The sequence below is a fragment of the Rutidosis leptorrhynchoides genome, chromosome 1 (assembly GCF_046630445.1).
Source record: "Rutidosis leptorrhynchoides isolate AG116_Rl617_1_P2 chromosome 1, CSIRO_AGI_Rlap_v1, whole genome shotgun sequence".
Classification (NCBI taxonomy): domain Eukaryota; kingdom Viridiplantae; phylum Streptophyta; class Magnoliopsida; order Asterales; family Asteraceae; genus Rutidosis; species Rutidosis leptorrhynchoides.
The window spans coordinates 3146983-3166734 of NC_092333.1; the positions used below are offsets into that span (position 1 = coordinate 3146983).

Here is a 19752-nt window from a genome sequence, read left to right on the forward strand (position 1 = left end):
CGAATTGAAACCTAAAATATTAGTGTCAATGTTTAAGGATATGTTTTTTTGACGAGTATAAGTGCAGTTTCCTCAAGGTGAGCCTATTAAACTAAACTGTGTGGACTTGTGCGCCTCTGTATCCCTACCAAATGGCTCTACAGTCAACAAGAAGAGTTCAATCACATTATTCAATGATCAAACACCACACGTTGCTTGATCTATTTAATCAAGCAAAAGATTATACATGATCTTCTCTCGCTTTAGAAATTCGATTGCAAAGAAAGAAGTTTAGAAAAACAGAGTAACAATTATCTTGCAATTAGCTATATTACGACCTACGATAATCTTCACCTTCATTATGCAATGGCTCTTTCAATTAGTAACAACAAAATTGCACCATATTTACTTTTACTATCACAACCAAATCATATTCTTGGACTACGATGCATCGAGTCAACCCTGTATCAAAAACGTTCATGAAACCGATTTTTTATATGTAGTGAATTCAAATAGATAAAGTAGCAAAACAATACATGTTGCTCGAATATTGTTAAACCATAGTTGCTAGAAAGAAATCCAAACCACCAAATCTATAACCCAGCCTATTTTAGTTCAATTAAAATAAAAAAATAAAGAATATAACAAACTGAAGAAGAAATGTATACCATAAAGAAACCCTAAAAATTGAGAATCACATAGAAACCCAAAATTAACATCACAAAAATAGTTCCACCATTGATTCATAAGGATATAATAATAAACAACATTAAAACAAAAATAGAAACAAAATAAAAATTTAAAAACACATAGAGAAGGTGAACTAATGTGTGTTTAAACACAGATCTAAGATCTACCGGTTGCTAGAGTTAGGGCACTCCCTTGAAAAATGCCCTTCTTCACCACAGTTGTAACACCCACCACCTCCACCACCACGACCACCGCCACGTCCACCACCATAACCACCACCTCCACCGTATCCACCACCGCCTCCACCCTGGCTACAATCCCTAGCCATATGACCAGACTCGCCACACTTAAAACAAGCATTACCACCACCGCCACCACGTCCTCCACGTCCACCGCCATAACCACCGCCTCCACCATATCTATCTCCACCTCCTCCATATCGATCTCCTCCTCCGCCATACCGATCTCCTCCTCCGCCATACCGATCTCCACCTCCACCTCCGTAACGATCACCACCGCCACCTCCACCGCCACCACGAGTACTACCTTGCACTGGAGCCTCTTCAGGACCGGTAACGTCGGCAGCTTTAGTCCGTCCATCAGATCCAGTTTCCACTAAGAACTCAACGGTCTCTCCGTCTCCTAAACTACGAAAACCGTCAGTTCTGATCGAAGATTGGTGAACGAACAGATCCTCACCGCCGTCATTAGGTGTAATGAAACCAAATCCTTTGGTATCATTGAACCACTTGACGGTTCCTGATTTCCTTTCTTCCGCCATTTTTTTGTTTTGTTTGTATGACTTGAAACCCTAGAAATTAAGAAACCCTAAAATCCAAGATATCACCGATATGGATTTTAGATATTTATATTTATATTTATAGATAAGATAAGATGTAGGATAGAGATATAGATGTAAGATGTATGAAGGGCTTTTTTAGGATAAGGGCAGAATTGGAAACTAAAAATTAGGTCATTGTTGGTCGAAGAAACGGAGACTTGAATCTTGACCTGTTGGGCTGAAATTTCTGATTTACCCTTATTGAAATTTCGTATCCCCTTTCTTATCTGACGGCTATGGATAAGGGCATGTGTATACTATTTTACTCATCCAACCAACTATTACTATCCCATAATCCACATTTTTTTAAAACTATTCTCAATTATACATTAAAAAAAAAAAAAAAAATTACCAAATTTTATTAAGCTAGCGAGAAGCTAGAAAAAATTATCTAACGAAATCTATGTAGCATACTTTTCTTCAACAAATAAGCAAAAAACATATGTGTCCTTCTTGGGCTTTTTAAAAAAATCTAATCTTCATGTGGCTCTACCTAACTTTCATAAACTGGAATATAATCTTGACAAAGTACATGGTTGGTACACGATGTTTGGTCAAAATTACATGGATGAGCTTTAAGTTTTTTTGTTGCGTGGATGAACCTAATGTTTGCACTAGTTACGCGGTTGGTGCCTAATACTAACGACCGTCAAGTATTCTCGCTAAAAGCAATCATGTGACTGGCATCTTAGAACAATTTAGTGAAGGGACCCGTCCTAATCCATCCGGATGAAGTCCATATCGATTATAAACGATTCACAACAGTTGATTACATCGCGAGGTACTTGACATCTATATGATACATTTTACAAACATTGCATTCGTTTTTGAAAAGACAATCTTTCATTACATCGAAAGTTGACGGCATGCATACCATTTTATAATATATCTAACTATAATTGACTTAATAATAATCTTGATGAACTCAACGACTCGAATGCAACGTCTTTTGAAATATGTCATGAATGACTCCAAGTAATATCTTTAAAATGAGCAATTGCACAGTGGAAGATTTCTTTCGTACCTGAGAATAAACATGCTTTAAAGTATCAACCAAAAGGTTGGTGAGTTCATTAGTTTAACATAAATAATCATTTCTATCATTTTAATAGACAACAAGAATTTCATTTCCCGTTCTCATAAATATACGTCCCATGCATAGAGACAAAAATAATCATTCATATGGATTGAACACCTGGTAACCAACATTAACTAGATGCATATAAGAATATCCCCTATCATTCAGGGAAATCCTTCGGACATGATAAAAACAACATCGAAGTACTAAAGCATCCGGTACTTTGGATGGGGTTCGTTAGGCCCAATAGATCTATCTTTAGGATTCGCGTCAATTAGGCGTGCACTAATTCTCAAAATTAGTGATGTTCCCTAATTCTTAGGCTACCAAGCAAAAAGGGGCATATTCGGCTTCGATCATTCAACCATATAATGTAGTTTTGATTACTTGTGTCTATTTCGTAAAACAGTTATAAAAATTGCGCATGTATTCTCAGCCCAAAAATATAAAGGGTAAAAAAGGCAAATGAAACTCACAATCCAATATTTTGTAGTAAAAATATTCATACGACGATACTGAACAATGCAGGGTTGGCCTCGGATTCACGAACCTATATCATTTGTATATATATTAACATATATAATTGTAATCGAACAAATTTACATATTATTAGTGATATAGTTGTTATTTTAATGTTTCATTAATATCCTCATTAGATATATTTATTTTTATATACTTTAACTAGAAAGTTAATATTTATTACAAAAATATTAATATAGTCATGTTTTATATGCTAATTATATTTTTATACAGAAAAATCTTTATTTGAATTAATAATTAATAATACTAATAATAATAATGGTAAATATAATACTAAAATCTTGATAATTCTAATAATAATAATAATGTTGATAAAAAAAATGAAAATACTATTAATATTAATAGTAATGATAATACTACTAAAAATAAATAAAATGTTATATGTTAATAATAATAATAATACTAATGATATAAATAAATAATTAAATGAATACTAATAAAGAAAATATACCATTTAAAAACATGTAGACTTAATATGAGTCCAATAACACTTGAAGCCCAAATAGCAAAACCCTTTTTACTAGAGCCCAAATTCAATTTAATCTATTTGTTTTCATGAAGCCCAAGTTACAACCCAAGAAAGTTTAAGTGGCCCAAAAGCTTGCGCAGTTACTTGATGAAAGAAGAAAAAAAATATAAACCGTGTGGACGCCTAGATTCGAACTCAGGACCCCTCGTTTATCAAACACACACCATACCGCTGAACTGCTACACTAGTTCTTGAATTATTCCAGCCTCTTAATTGTCTTAATCTATATAACGTGTCTGTCCATCTTCAAATACCCAAACGATAATCCAGCCTCAAAAACAGGTCGATAGTTGTAGGGTTTTGTTGTTAGAAAGAGTATTTAAACAGCAACGAGATTATTAATAGTTATTATTATCATCCCATCATCAAAATCATATTATCGTTATCATAATTATAATCATGTCCAATCTTCATCATCTTCTTTAACACGTCTATCACCATCATTCATATATTTTTATCATCTTCATTAAATCACTACCTCATCTTGTATCCATTAACCCTAATAATCTATATCCTATCATATTCTAATCGCCATTCATCTTCGAATATCACGTAACTGAAATAGTACAAGACACAGCAGCTACATCTATTCTCTTTATGATTATCTATTATTCGACCGGGTCTCATAATCTGCTGGGCTTATTGTTGCTAGGAAGCAATTTGGGTCGATGAATATATAATGGGCTTCGGTTAAAAGAAATAGACAAGCAGTAGGCCTTGGATTCGTAAAAAAAATAGTAATAGCAGTCGCCTAAAGTAATGCAAGTGGTTGGGTTGGTTTCTTTAATCAACAAGTGGGATTCATAGGATTCGGTTTTAAAACGAAATACAACAGGAAGAAGACAACTTGGAACAATCATACGACCCCTCTCATCATGTAATAATTTCTCGCATACTTAAAATAATCCACCTTCACTATGTGCTTTACCCCACCATTTCGTTACTTTAACAGATATATAAGAATATGTTTCGCATATTTAGCAAAAAAATAATAATAGTAGGTTTAATGAGTTGTGGAGGTTTATGGTTACAATAATATCACGTAGATGGGGTGCTCTCGTGTGATGAAGGTTTGGTTTGATCGGAATAAAGCTGAAACAAGTGACAGTTATTTGTGGATTCGACTAGTAATATAGTTCATGTATTACCAGACCAGAAGAAGTAATAGCAGCCATGATCGAAGCCAGTAGCATCTTTCAGTTGTAACGATTTGCAAGTGAGTTCTTGGGTTGCGTTTAATCATCGAAGAGCTGTAATGAAGGGAATAGCAGTTGTCCTTCAATAAGTGTGTGTGGGTATTTGATAGTGTTGAAAGATGGTTAATAATGGTGGTGACTCGAAGATGTTAAGGTAATTCTTGCTTCGAAATAAAATGGTGGTTTGTGATGGATGAATAAAGCAGCAAACAGAATCCAAAAGCACCGTGATATTGCATATTTTACATACGTTTATCTTAGCAATATCCTTCATATTTTGGTCCTTTGGATACGGTTTGGAGAAGATTTGATGGTATTTATGAAGAATTGAGTTCAAGAGCTACAAAAATGATAAAGTTGGATATTTAAGCGTTTTAAGACGTCCGTGATTCATAGAGCTACAACTTTCGTATTATGGTTTCTGAAAATTCTGGACGAGTCATACTCTAAATGAGCAAAAGTCAGCTGCATTGAATTGAAAAATAATAACTACAACTGTTATACGGAGTATAGCTTTGGACTACTAATGAGCTTTTGATTTAATTAAACCATGTAAGCTAGCCAACTGGGCTGTGATGACCCGGAAATTTCTGACCAAATTTAAACTTAATCTTTGTATGATTAACATTTCTGACACGATAAGCAAAGTTTGTAAAACTGAATCTCAAAATTTTTGAACTAATTTCATATATTCAAATACCTTTCGGTTGTTCTTGACGATTCTCGAACAATTATATGTATACAGATACATATATATATACTATAACTTGAAAACTTAACAATGTATTAATTGTTTGATACCGTACATTAAACTTATTGGTTTAAATATTTATTTGAATATATATGAAAAGTTGGAATATTAATTGTATGAATAACCTGCGACGTATATTTAAAACGTGTTTATGAATATTGAAAATATATATTAACTTGGTCATAAAATGATTTGTTATTATATATATATATATATATTAACAAATAGCGAGACAATGATTTATAGAAGTAAATGACCAAAACACTCGAAAGTTTAAGATACACTTAGAATGATATAGTTTATTGATAATTTAAGACTATATTTTAACAAAGGTACGAGTCACAAAACGTAAATTGCGAGTTTTCTAAGCGTACGAAAATGCGTTCGAGAAACCGGAACCGGGACATAAGTCGAGTGACAACGTACGAGTCATCAGAACGAAAATTACAAGTCAACTATGCACATGAATTTAATATAATATATAATTAATTATTTAAATCATATATATTATATTTAATTATGTCGACAAACAAGAAAACAAAAAAATATGTGAGCTGGATCTGACGGCCATGCGATCGCATGAGAAATAGGCATAAAACCCATACGATCGCATGGGCATCAGAATCAGGAATTATGGCTATAAATATCAGGTTTCTGCTCAAGTTTTTTTACACTTATATTACTCCCTAAGTATTTATTTATTATTATTATTATTATTATTATATTATTATATTATTATTATTAAGATTATTATTATTATTAATCTTAATATTTTTAGTAATATTATACATAAAAAAATTACGACGAGGTCACGAGCGTGTCACTTTCAAAACAAGCTTCAAACGGGATAGGACTAAGGAAATTATGGGTTATAGCTATGGAGGTTATGGGTAATGTTCATGGTTATTGTTCGCAAGTCAAATCTTGTATTTATCATCTCTGTTGCGTCTACGTACTTTCCTGCAATATTGAATCTCAATATTGATACGTGAGCATTCATATCTTATCTTTTATATATTAATAGTGTATACATGTCTAGTGCTCGAGTATATATTTATACATGCTTGTATGCTAAATTTCGTCGTTAAACAGTTTATAATGAATCACGAATTAAATACATATATTACTAGTAAAAGGTATATGATATACATATTTTCGGAAAGCTGGAATCAATAACTTTTCATTTAGAAATCGCGTAATTTCGATGAACGAATCAAAAGATATGGTCAACTGAATTATAATTGACGTTAATTGGAATTGCTTTTGAATCTGCAATTAATATTTAAACAACCTATTTATGAGATTGATAAAATACTACTAGCCAAGTAAATGAATCCTTATATAAGGCACGTCTCGTTTTGTTGAACAATTGTCAAAATTGACTTTTTGAAATGACTTTTGATAACTTTTGTATGTCGATCTCGAGCATTAGGATTGTGATACACTATAACCCAACCTATTTTATTAGACATGTATTGACCAACATATGTTCTCTAGGTTGAGATCTACGGTTAATCTTGCATTTCGAGTTACGGTCACTTTTTGATGAATGACCTTATGTGCTGCTAAGGTGAGTTTATAGATCCCTTTTTAAATGCTTTAAATATTTTGGGCTGAGAATACATGCAATTTATTTTAAACGCAATGGATACAAGTACATACTAAATTCTACACCGAGTTTGAACCGAAAATCCCTTAGCTTTGGTAACTAGTAACTGCCGGTCATAAGAACTGGTGGGCGCGAGTAGTTATATATGGATCCAAGGGCTTGATATCCCCGTCCGAGCTAGAGCGCTAGACTTTTAACGGACGTATGCTATTTGAGAAGCGTGCATGGAGTCATACATGCTTTATACAAAGGGTATAAAATATATATACGTTAAGTTTAGTTACCAGGGTGCTCAATTTCGTAGAATATTTTGATAAACGTTTCTGGATGAAACAACTGAAAACTTGTGATTCACCTTTATATACAGATTATGCGCAACATTAAAACTATGAACTCACCAACCTTTGTGTTGACACTTTTAAGCATGTTTATTCTCAGGTTTCTAGAAGTCTTCCGCTGTTTGCTTATATGTGATACAAGCTATGTGCATGGAGTCATACATGCTTTATTCAAGAAAACTTTGCATTCACAAAATCATCACCGTGTATCTTATTTTGACTTCATTGTCAACGGATGTATTATGGTAAACTATTATTTATGGTGATTGTCTATATGTAGAAATCATCAAACGTTGAAAACCTTATAAATTGATATTCATTTATTGTGTACCTTTTGAAAAGAATGCAATGTTTACAAAACGTATCATATAGAGGTCAAATACCTCACAATGAAATCAATGAATGACGTGTTCGTTCATATGGATTTGGAGCAATCGTCACAGTTGGTATCAGAGCGTTGGTCCTAGTGAACCAGGTCTTGCATAAGTGTGTCTAACTGATAGTTGTTAGGATGCATTAGTAAGTCTGGACTTCGACTGTGTCTGCATGTCAAAAGTTTTGCTTATCATTTCTTGTCAGAAATTACCTGTCTATCATCTTAAATCTAAACGCGTCTTATTGCATTGATTGCATAGATAGTGTATAGACAAAATTCATATCTTAGCATATCTATTACAGTAAACTTTGACTGCCATCTTCCGAAAATTTCTCCGTAATTTACGGGATTTTGGTATTATATATACATATGTAAATTATGTATTGAAGAGTACCAATCTAAATTCTATAATCTATTTCATATCAAAAATCATTTCTCTAATTATACAAGATGGATCCCGTATCTAGTTCAAATTCCTTAAATTCTAACAGCTATTCCGATATGGAGATTCACCTGAACTCTAAAGAAAGTGTAACCGGAATGGATCAACCAATCAGCCATCACTTATTCTGGATGAATTGGGGATGGGTTCGTAGCCTACTTAATCATTGAAGACAAGAAGAAGGTGATCCCTTCCATCCACCACATTCACCTCTTGGCGAAGAACCTGAAGCACTTACTGGCGAACCTATTCGTAATACTATTTTCTCTCTCATTTTCAGAGTATCTCATCATGATTATATACTATTCCATATTATAAATCTTATTTATCCGATCGTCTGAACCACCGATCATCCCGGTATAATAGAAGAAGTCAACGAGCTTCGTGCTCGGGTGGTGGCTTTGGAGAATATGGTGCAAGGGTTACGAACACCAGCAGCAGCACCCGCAGCATAACCGGTACTACCATCATCCACACCAACAGGATCATTACCACCACCAACAACCACATCCGCATCACACGCCTCAACATCACAATCTGTACCTCGGATATCAACATCATACACACCATAGGTACCAAGAAGTACCAGCAACGACAAACGATGAAGTATGGATTCATAACTTCATCGGAGAAACATTCTACGGTGATTATGTAATTTCTAAAGTTTAGAGATTATCTATTCTAGCCTTAACCCTAAATCAGATAGAGTAGAAACCCTTATTCGAATGGTGTAAGATACAAGCTAGATTTGTTTTACCAACAGCATCAACAGTACCCTTAGCCTCACCAGCACAGTCAGTGCTGTCAACATCGTCAGAATCAGCAGCACCTCTAACATCACAAGCTCTGTCAGTTCAAGAAAGCACCGTGGACATCATTACGAGTCAACAACGAGTATATTGTATCAATGAATTATGAAGTAATAACTCAATTCCTCTAAAGAATTTATATGTATATCTTATATATATAAATTTTAAAACCATCATAAATCTTTTCGTACTAAGCTATTATGTATGAATTGAAAAAGGGTAAATACTACTCGGTTAATTCATATTACTAATATGCTATGATGTACATCCTTCGTTAACGACTTAACCATCGTTAACTACAATCTCTGTTTCAACTCAATGAATTTCATTTCATAATGAACTTAGTGTATTAATCAATTACATGTTTGATTTTACCCTTTTATCTTCGATGTACTCGAAACTTTCTAGAAAACATCATTTATATCTTATGAAGTTCATATGAATTCCACGAGCATCAACATCCTTCACCGAGGAATAAGAATAAATAATGAAGTATTGATTTCATTAGTGAAATACTCCGCGAAGATTATGTAATCCTTAATGTTTTAGAGATTATTCATTCAATTCAAAAATCAAATGAGATTAATATGATATTAACTCATCAAATCTGTATTACATCTGAAGAAGATATACATACATATATTTTCATAAAGACGGTAATAAAAAAAAATCTTTTGTACAAAGTATTACTTGTGAAATCTTTAACGGGTAGGTAATACTTGGGAAATATATAAGTTCACAATTAATATGTTATACTGTACATTCTTCAACTTTGATTCAAAAATTATTAACTATGCTCACAGCGATATACAATCGTTTTCATACAAATTCAATTACATATTCTGATTTTGAAAAATCAGAATCCAAGCCAAGATTTAACAGAAAATATCACTCTTAGATTCTTACATCTTTCAAATGCTATACTTTGACTTCAAAATTGTGCTAGAACATCACTTCTATTCATAAGCCTAGAAGGAAAAAAAATTTGTATCGTTCAAAATTCTAGAACATCATATGTATCTTGACAATTACAATCTTCATGCAAACCCTTCAAACTTTTGAAAACACCTCGGATTGATAACCAACGATTCGGTTATGATAACTTTGAATGCTGATGAAGCAGCAAAAACTGTAAACGACCTTAACAGCCAAAAGTTTGATGATAAAGGATAGTGTGCTGGCAAAACTCAGAAAAAGAGAAAGTTTGGAACTGGAAAACGGATTGAGCAAAGTATGAAAGAGGCTGTGGATAAATTACAAGTACGAAACCTGACTTCAAAGAATCCAAATGATTCAGTATCTACTGAAGACATTAACGAATACCTTGCTTCCGAATCTAAACCCTTGCGGACAATATTCTTCATCATCCTCTGATATTAGAAATTCTAAGATATCATCGTATCTTTCATTATAAATATACTCCATATTTCTGGAGATAATTCCATAATCATTCTTATCGGAAATCAATTTTCTCCTTGCGATATCTGTGTAACATCATAAAAGAAACTATTTTAGTTTCTAAATTCTGAAACCTTCGAGTTTAAAATATGAATATTTTTGAAGAGGTGTTGGGAACTGAAGCATGAGTTAGTATAATATAATGACACTTGATCAACGTGATTATATTACAGTAAGTCATGCTGAGTTTCTAATGGAACGTGATAAAGGTTCACAGATCATACCCTCATTATAAACCATGTTACATAACTCTTTCATTCTATTTAACCTCTAAACTATCAAGAAAATATTTTCTTAATGATTCGGTCTTTTTCGAGGTATTCTGGTAATTTGACAAGTCAGATTGTGCTATTACCGTTTCTTTTTTAGAACATTAATTATGTTCATTCCGAAATTCATACCTACGAATTTTGGACCATTATTCGCTTGATTTAAAGTCGGAAAGATAAAAAAAAGCATGAAGCTTCAAAATATCAATGGGAGTATATATAAATCACAGTAAATTGGAGAGAGTATTAACTGTGGATGTCAATGATTATGGAAAGACAGAAGCAGAGACATCGAAATATAATGGAAGATATAAAACCCAACAACCATCCAGAAATTACAAACCGTGTATATCAATGCGTATAGCAATATAAAGACACGGGAGAATGAAAAACACTATAACCCCAAGGTAATGGTAGAAGAAAATAACTTCCTCCGGTGGTAGATGAAAAAGAAGAATGACAGATATGAAAGTCAGGAGTATATCAAGAATCAGAACTGGATGAAGCATTTTTCACAATCTTTTGAAAATAGGAAATGAGGAAGAAGATGTAAGAGTGATGAAAATAATGAAACGGAAGAGGTCAATTTATAGCGAAATATCAAACATAGCAATCGAGGCAAATTACGCATTTAATCAAAAGAAATCTTAATTTTCTTAAATTCCGAAGAATCAAATCTTATTTAGATTATGAAGATTTTCTATTCCTTAAATTATGGAAATCAATCGTTAATATTTCAAGAGTTAAGACGAATCTCTATTCTTCATTTCACTCTTTTACGATAACTTCTCTCATACGCTTCGAATAATCGGATTGTTTTATCCATATTATTCAACGGTGATAAAACTCTATTTATCAACACATATACGTCATGAAAACATTTTTATTATTAGTCATGACGACCTCACTCAAATTTCGAGACGAAATTTCTTTAACGGGTAGGTACTGTGATGACCCGAAAATTTCTGACCAAATTTAAACTTAATCTTTGTATGATTAACATTTCTGACACGATAAGCAAAGTCTGTAAAACTGAATCTCAAAATTTTTGAACTACTTTCATATATTCAAATACCTTTCAGTTGTTCTTGACGATTCGCGAACAATTATATATATATATATATATATATATATATATATATATATATATATATATATATATATATATATATATATATATATATATATACTATAACTTGAAAACGTAACAATGTATTAATTGTTTGATACCGTACATTAAACTTATTGGTTTAAATATTTATTTGAATATATATGAAAAGTTGGAATATTAATTGTATGAATAACCTGCGACGTATATTTAAAACGTGTTTATGAATATTGAAAATATATATTAACTTGGTCATAAAACGATTTGTTATTATATATATATTAACAAATAGCGAGATAATGATTTATAGAAGTAAATGACCAAAACACTCGAAAGTTTAAGATACACTTAGAATGATATAGTTTATTGATAATTTAAGACTATATTTTGAGAAAGGTACGAGTCACAAAACGTAAATTGCGAGTTTTCTAAGCGTACGAAAATGCGTTCGAGAAACCAGAACCGGGACATAAGTCGAGTGACAACGTACGAGTCATCGGAACGAAAATTACAAGTCAAATATGCACATGAATTTAATATAATATATAATTAATTATTTAAATTATATATATTATATATATTATATTTAATTATGTCGACAAACAAGAAAACAAAAAAATATGTTAGCTGGATCTGACGGCCATGCGATCGCATGAGAAATAGGCATAAAACCCATGCGATCGCATGGGCATCAGAATCAGGAATTATGGCTATAAATATCAGGTTTCTGCTCTAGTTTTTTACACTTATATTACTCCCTAAGTATTTATTTATTATAATTATTATTATTATTATTATTATTATTATTATTATTATTATTATTATTATTATATTATTATTATTAAGATTATTATTATTATTAATCTTAATATTTTTAGTAATATTATACATAAAATATTACGACGAGGTCATGAGCGTGTCACTTTCAAAACAAGCTTCAAATGGGATAGAACTAAGGAAATTATGGGTTATAGCTATGGAGGTTATGGGTAATGTTCATGGGTATTGTTCGCAAGTCAAACCTAGTATTTATCATCTCTGTTGCGTCTACGTACTTTCCTGCAATATTGAATCTCAATATTGATATGTGAGCATTCATATCTTATCTTTTATATATTAATAGTGTATACATGTCTAGTGCTCGAGTATATATTTATACATGCTTGTATGTTAAATTTCGTCGTTAAACAGTTTATAATGAATCAAGAAGTAAATACATATATTACTGGTAAAAGGTATATGATATACATGTTTTCAGAAAGCTGGCGAAAAATCAATAACTTTTCATTTAGAAATCGCGTAATTTCGATGAACGAATCAAAAGATATGGTCAACTGAATTATAATTGACGTTAATTGGAATTGCTTTTGAATCTGCAATTAATATTTAAACAACCTGTTTATGAGATTGATAAAATACTACTAGCCAAGTAAATGAATCCTTATATAAGGCACGTCTCGTTTTATTGAACAATTGTCAAAATTGACTTTTTGAAATGACTTTTGATAACTTTTGTATGTCGATCTCGAGCATTAGGATTGTGATACACTATAACCCAACCTAGTTTATTAGACATTTATTGACCAACATATGTTCTCTAGGTTGAGATCTACGGTTAATCTTGCATTCCGAGTTACGGTCACTTTTTGATGAATGACCTTATGTGCTGCTAAGGTGAGTTTATAGATCCCTTTTTAAATGCTTTAAATATTTTGGGCTGAGAATACATGCAATTTATTTTAAACGCAATGGATACAAGTACATACTAAATTCTACACCGAGTTTGAATGAAAATCCCTTAGCTTTGGTAACTAGTAACTGCCGGTTATAAGAACTGGTGGGCGCGAGTAGTTATATATGGATCCATAGGGCTTGATATCCCCGTCCGAGCTAGAGCGCTAGCCTTTTAACGGACGTATGCTATTTGAGAAGCGTACACGTTGGTTTGCGTATATTATTAAGATGATTATACAAAGGGTATAAAATATATATACGTTAACTTTAGTTACCAGGGTGCTCAATTTCGTAGAATATTTTGATAAACGTTTCTGGATGAAACAACTGAAAACTTGTGATTCACCTTTATATACAGATTATGCGCAACATTAAAACTATGAACTCACCAACCTTTGTGTTGACACTTTTAAGCATATTTATTCTCAGGTTTCTAGAAGTCTTCCGCTGTTTGGTTATATGTGATACAAGCTATGTGCATGGAGTCATACATTCTTTATTCAAGAAAACTTTGCATTCACAAAATCATCACCGTGTATCTTATTTTGATTTCATTGTCAACGGATGTATTATGGTAAATTATTATTTATGGTGATTGTCTATATGTAGAAATCATCAAACGTTGAAAATCTTAGAAATTGATATTCATTTATTGTGTACCTTTTGAAAAGAATGCAATGTTTGCAAAACGTATCATATAGAGGTTAAATACCTCGCAATGAAATCAATGAATGACGTGTTCATCCATATGGATTTGGAGCGATCGTCACATGGGCTAAGCATGATTTTTTATTAGTGGGCTTTTATATAAAAAAATAAGAAGCAACCTAATGAGATGAAGAGTATCGACGGTATAGGATATAAATAAAATCACTCAATTAAACAAGGGGCGTGAAATGTCCCGTTCTTATTGATTAAAAACGTTCCATATTAATTGATTTCGTTGCGAGGTTTTGACCTCTATATGAGACGTTTTTCAAAGACTGCATTCATTTTTAAAACAAACCATAACCTTTATTTCATAGATAAAGGTTTTAAAAAAAAAGCTTTACGTAGATTATCAAATAATGATAATCTAAAATATCCTGTTTACACACGACCATTACATAATGGTTTACAATACAAATATGTTACAACAAAATAAGTTTCTTGAATGCAGTTTTTACACAATATCATACAAGCATGGACTCCAAATCTCGTCCTTATTTAAGTATGCGACAGCGGAAGCTCTTAATAATCACCTGAGAATAAACATGCTTAAAACGTCAACAAAAATGTTGGTGAGTTATAGGTTTAACCTATATATATCAAATAATAATAATAATAGACCACAAGATTTCATATTTCAATACACATCCCATACATAGAGATAAAAATCATTCATATGGTGAACACCTGGTAACCGACATTAACAAGATGCATATATAAGAATATCCCCATCATTCCGGGACACCCTTCGGATATGATATAAATTTCGAAGTACTAAAGCATCCGGTACTTTGGATGGGGTTTGTTAGGCCCAATAGATCTATCTTTAGGATTCGCGTCAATTAGGGTGTCTGTTCCCTAATTCTTAGATTACTAGACTTAATAAAAAGGGGCATATTCGATTTCGATAATTCAACCATAGAATGTAGTTTCACGTACTTGTGTCTATTTTGTAAATCATTTATAAAATCTGCATGTATTCTCATCCCAAAAATATTAGATTTTAAAAGTGGGACTATAACTCACTTTCACAGATTTTTACTTCGTCGGGAAGTAAGACTTGGCCACTGGTTGATTCACGAACCTATAACAATATATACATGTATATCAAAGTATGTTCAAAATATATTTACAACACTTTTAATATATTTTGATGTTTTAAGTTTATTAAGTCAGCTGTCCTCGTTAGTAACCTACAACTAGTTGTTCACAGTTAGATGTACAGAAATAAATCGATAAATATTATCTTGAATCAATCCACGACCCAGTGTATACGTATCTCAGTATTGATCACAACTCAAACTATATATATTTTGGAATCAACCTCAACCCTGTATAGCTAACTCCAACATTCACATATAGAGTGTCTATGATTGTTCCGAAATATATATAGATGTGTCGACATGAAAGGTCGAAACATTGTATACGTGTCTATGGTCTCTCAATATTACATAATATACAATACAAGTTGATTAAGTTATGGTTGGAATAGATTTGTTACCAATTTTCACGTAGCTAAAATGAGAAAAATTATCCAATCTTGTTTTACCCATAACTTCTTCATTTTAAATCCGTTTTGAGTGAATCAAATTGCTATGGTTTTATATTGAACTATATTTTATGAATCTAAACAGAAAAAGTATAGGTTTATAGTCGGAAAAATAAGTTACAAGTCGTTTTTGTAAAGGTAGTCATTTCAGTCGAAAGAACGACGTCTAGATGACCATTTTAGAAAACATACTTCCACTTTGAGTTTAACCATAATTTTTGGATATAGTTTCATGTTCATAATAAAAATCATTTTCTCAGAATAACAACTTTTAAATCAAAGTTTATCATAGTTTTTAATTAACTAACCCAAAACAGCCCGCGGTGTTACTACGACGGCGTAAATCCGGTTTTACGGTGTTTTTCGTGTTTCCAGGTTTTAAATATTAAGTTAGCATATCATATAGATATAGAACATGTGTTTAGTTGATTTTAAAAGTCAAGTTAGAAGGATTAACTTTTGTTTGAGAACAAGTTTAGAATTAACTAAACTATGTTCTAGTGATTACAAGTTTAAACCTTCGAATAAGATAGCTTTATATGTATGAATCGAATGATGTTATGAACATCATTACTACCTTAAGTTCCTTGGATAAACCTACTGGAAAAGAGAAAAATGGATCTAGCTTCAACGGATCCTTGGATGGCTCGAAGTTCTTGAAGCAGAATCATGACACGAAAACAAGTTCAAGTAAGATCATCACTTGAAATAAGATTGTTATAGTTATAGAAATTGAACCAAAGTTTGAATATGATTATTACCTTGTATTAGAATGATAACCTACTGTAAGAAACAAAGATTTCTTGAGGTTGGATGATCACCTTACAAGATTGGAAGTGAGCTAGCAAACTTGAAAGTATTCTTGATTTTATGAAACTAGAACTTTTGGAATTTATGAAGAACACTTAGAACTTGAAGATAGAACTTGAGAGAGATCAATTATATGAAGAAAATTGAAGAATGAAAGTGTTCGTAGGTGTTTTTGGTCGTTGGTGTATGGATTAGATATAAAGGATATGTAATTTTGTTTTCATGTAAATAAGTCATGAATGATTACTCATATTTTTGTAATTTTATGAGATATTTCATGCTAGTTGCCAAATGATGGTTCCCACATGTGTTAGGTGACTCACATGGGCTGCTAAGAGCTGATCATTGGAGTGTATATACCAATAGTACATACATCTAAAAGCTGTGTATTGTACGAGTACAAATACGGGTGCATACGAGTAGAATTGTTGATGAAACTGAACGAGGATGTAATTGTAAGCATTTTTGTTAAGTAGAAGTATTTTGATAAGTGTATTAAAGTCTTTCAAAAGTGTATAAATACATATTAAAACACTACATGTATATACATTTTAACTGAGTCGTTAAGTCATCGTTAGTCGTTACATGTAAGTGTTGTTTTGAAACCTTTAGGTTAACGATCTTGTTAAATGTTGTTAACCCAATGTTTATAATATCAAATGAGATTTTAAATTATTATATTATCATGATATTATCATGTACGAATATCTCTTAATATGATATATATACATTAAATGTCTTTACAACGATAATCGTTACATATATGTCTCGTTTAAAAATCATTAAGTTAGTAGTCTTGTTTTTACATATGTAGTTCATTGTTAATATACTTAATGATATGTTTACTTATCATAGTATCATGTTAACTATATATATATCCATATATATGTCATCATATAGTTTTTACAAGTTTTAACGTTCGTGAATCACCGGTCAACTTGGGTGGTCAATTGTCTATATGAAACATATTTCAATTAATCAAGTCTTAACAAGTTTAATTGCTTAACATGTTGGAAATATTTAATCATGTAAATATAAATCTCAATTAATATATATAAACATGGAAAAGTTCGGGTCACTACAGTACCTACCCGTTAAATAAATTTCGTCCCAAAATTTTAAGCTGTTGAAGGTGTTGACGAATCTTCTGGAAATAGATGCGGGTATTTCTTCTTCATCTGATCTTCACACTCCCAGGTGAACTCGGGTCCTCTACGAGCATTCCATCGAACCTTAACAATTGGTATCTTGTTTTGCTTAAGTCTTTTAACCTCACGATCCATTATTTCGACGGGTTCTTCGATGAATTGAAGTTTTTCGTTGATTTGGATTTCATCTAACGGAATAGTGAGATCTTCTTTAGCAAAACATTTCTTCAAATTCGAGACGTGGAAAGTGTTATGTACAGCCGCGAGTTGTTGAGGTAACTCAAGTCGGTAAGCTACTGGTCCGACACGATCAATAATCTTGAATGGTCCAATATACCTTGGATTTAATTTCCCTCGTTTACCAAATCGAACAACGCCTTTCCAAGGTGCAACTTTAAGCATGACCATCTCTCCAATTTCAAATTCTATATCTTTTCTTTTAATGTCAGCTTAGCTCTTTTGTCGACTTTGGGCGGTTTTCAACCGTTGTTGAATTTGGATGATCTTCTCGGTAGTTTCTTGTATAATCTCCGGACCCGTAATCTGTCTATCCCCCACTTCACTCCAACAAATCGGAGACCTGCACTTTCTACCATAAAGTGCTTCAAACGGCGCCATCTCAATGCTTGAATGGTAGCTGTTGTTGTAGGAAAATTCTGCTAACGGTAGATGTCGATCCCAACTGTTTCCGAAATCAATAACACATGCTCGTAGCATGTCTTCAAGCATTTGTATCATCCTTTCGCTCTGCCCATCAGTTTGTGGATGATAGGCAGTACTCATGTCTAGACGAGTTCCTAATGCTTGCTGTAATGTCTGCCAGAATCTTGAAATAAATCTGCCATCCCTATCAGAGATAATAGAGATTGGTATTCCATGTTTGGAGACGACTTCCTTCAAATACAGTCTTGCTAACTTCTCCATCTTGTCATCTTCTCTTCTTGGCAGGAAGTGTGCTGATTTGGTGAGACGATCAACTATTACCCAAATAGTATCAAAACCACTTGCAGTCCTTGGCAATTTAGTGATGAAATCCATGGTAATGTTTTCCCATTTCCATTCCGGGATTTCGGGTTGTTGAAGTAGACCTGATGGTTTCTGATGCTCAGCTTTAACCTTTGAACACGTCAAACATTCTCCTACGTATTTAGGAACATCGGCTTTCATACCCGGCCACCAAAAATGTTTCTTGAGATCCTTGTACATCTACCCCGTTCCAGGATGTATTGAGTATCTGGTTTTATGAGCTTCTCTAAGTACCATTTCTCTCATATCTCCAAATTTTGGTACCCAAATCCTTTCAGCCCTATACCGAGTTCCGTCTTCCCGAATATTAAGATGCTTCTCCGATCCTTTGGGTATTTCATCCTTTAAATTTCCCTTTTTTAAAACTCCTTGTTGTGCCTCCTTTATTTGAGTAGTAATGTTATTATGAATCATTATATTCATAGATTTTACTCGAATGGGTTCTCTGTCCTTCCTGCTCAAGGCATCGGCTACCACATTTGCCTTCCCCGGGTGGTAACGAATCTCAAAGTCGTAATCATTCAATAATTCAATCCACCTACGCTGCCTCATATTCAGTTGTTTCTGATTAAATATGTGTTGAAGACTTTTGTGGTCGGTATATATAATACTTTTGACCCCATATAAGTAGTGCCTCCAAGTCTTTAATGCAAAAACAACCGCGCCTAATTCCAAATCATGCGTCGTATAATTTTGTTCGTGAATCTTCAATTGTCTAGACGCATAAGCAATCACCTTCGTTCGTTGCATTAATACACAACCGA

The 19752-nt window shown here is 32.6% G+C and overlaps 1 protein-coding gene across 1 annotated transcript; it reads right to left on the minus strand.

Moving 5' to 3' along the window:
* Positions 1–621: 621 nt before the first annotated feature.
* LOC139855357 (glycine-rich protein 2-like) lies at positions 622–1520 on the minus strand. The gene has a single exon (XM_071844583.1). It carries the CDS (start codon positions 1448–1450, stop codon positions 833–835), a length of 618 nt encoding a protein of 205 aa, XP_071700684.1. The 5' UTR covers positions 1451–1520; the 3' UTR covers positions 622–832.
* Between the last annotated feature and the right edge of the window lie 18232 nt (positions 1521–19752).